General features: G+C 46.7%; 1 protein-coding gene across 2 annotated transcripts in view; it reads right to left on the reverse strand.

The window, feature by feature from the left end:
- The window catches only part of LOC109305418 (methylcrotonoyl-CoA carboxylase beta chain, mitochondrial-like), a 23,407-nt gene extending 21,925 nt beyond the window's left edge, over positions 1-1,482 (reverse strand). Inside the window, exon 1 of one of the 2 annotated variants that reach the window (XM_019528417.1) lies at positions 1,358-1,482. In XM_019528417.1, coding sequence (XP_019383962.1) covers positions 1,358-1,365 — 8 coding nt within the window. In that variant the 5' untranslated portion in view covers positions 1,366-1,482. The remainder of the gene's footprint in view (positions 1-1,357) is intronic. The other variant, XM_019528416.1, reaches the window with a different exon arrangement.
- Positions 1,483-1,502: the final 20 nt, after the last annotated feature.

The following is a 1,502-nucleotide window of genomic DNA, read 5'->3' on the forward strand; positions in this document are numbered from 1 at the left end:
TCTTCTTGGAGTCAATAAGGACTCCAAGATCTCTTTCTGTTCAGTAGCTACTGGGTTTGTGGCCTTTTTCCAAGTGCAGCTAATATATATCCAGCACTTAATGTTTTATCCTAAGTAATCAGAGTACAATCTATATGAACAGCTCAAGTTGCAGTGTATGAAGAAGTGATCGAACATTGCCTGTCAATAAGGCAGATGATCCTGAAAGATGCTGCATTCTTGCTGATTGGAACTGTCATTGTAGATTAAATATTAACATGACTAACAGAGTCGGCTAAGCCGAATTTAATTTTGACAACCCATCGGGTCCAGCTAGTCTAGGAAATGCAACCATTCGGTGTTTCCCTCCCCGAGCTGAAGAGTTATCTGTGATGGTACGGACATGGTAAGAGTGCACTCAACACGATGGCAGAAATATTTGAAGCCTAGCAACTACTGCAACACTGTATTAAGGCAAAATGGAAATGGACAAACCTAATGCTATTTTCTAAGTGAAGTGCAAATAATAAAGAGAATAAACAGTAAACAATACATTTCATTTTTATAAAAATATATAGTATTAATAACCTAGGTAAAGATTTAATTTTTAAATATGGGCTTTTTACATGGACTTATCCATTTTAACTGAAACAGTATCTGAAAGAGTCTGCATTCTCTTCTGTGTTCCTGCTGTGGCTTCTGGCAGAATAAATACAGAGGTTAACAGACCTCAACTGAAAAAGCAAAAGAGTTTTAATAATTATTTCAATATGACCACAGTGGGGGCAGGTGGGGGGGGGGGAGCACAATCTCTTTTCCATAGTTTGACTTTCACAACTCACGCAGCATACTTCTGAATAAAAACCTCCAAGTTGCTGCCATACGATCTGCAAGGACAAATACATAAAAGAAGAAAGTGACTCATTTCTTTTATCAACGAATCACAACCAGACACAGGAACTGTCGTCCCAGCTTCGGCTGATGCTCCAAAACACGGGAGTCACCCCGCGCCTCGGCCTTCCATGCGAACGAACCGCGGGGCAGGCGTTACGCCAGCCTCAAAAGCGCTCGCAGCCAGACACGCAAAACACCGCACATCCATGTCTTTTTTTTGGAGAGGTGGGCACAGGGGCCTGGATCAATACTGAAGCCCGGGGAGGAGGTTTGCCAAGTGCTTCCCTCCAGGTCAGCACCAACAGACAAGCTGCTTCAGCTTCCAGACGAAGGGGGAGAAAAATTGTGAAATGGGTTTTTTTAAATGCTCGAGATTGATTGGTTTATTTGTAAACTGGCAAGAAAGCACCTGCGACTTCTCCCGCCACTGGGGATGTCCGGACAAGTGTCACCCCCAGGAAGAGACGGGGGCCGTGGCAGTTACCTCCGCATCCCGGCCTCGCTGTTCTGCGCGTTTTCTCGGAACACGTGAGCGCACAGGGCGGGGATGCGGCCGGGTAGCACGGGGAAGCGCCTGGCGCCGGCCCCGCGTCTCTGGGGGCGCTCCGCCGCCGCGCACAGCCCGCGCC

This window comes from Gavialis gangeticus, unplaced genomic scaffold, assembly GCF_001723915.1.
Source record: "Gavialis gangeticus isolate Ggan-Ray unplaced genomic scaffold, GavGan_comp1, whole genome shotgun sequence".
NCBI classification, from domain to species: Eukaryota; Metazoa; Chordata; order Crocodylia; family Gavialidae; genus Gavialis; species Gavialis gangeticus.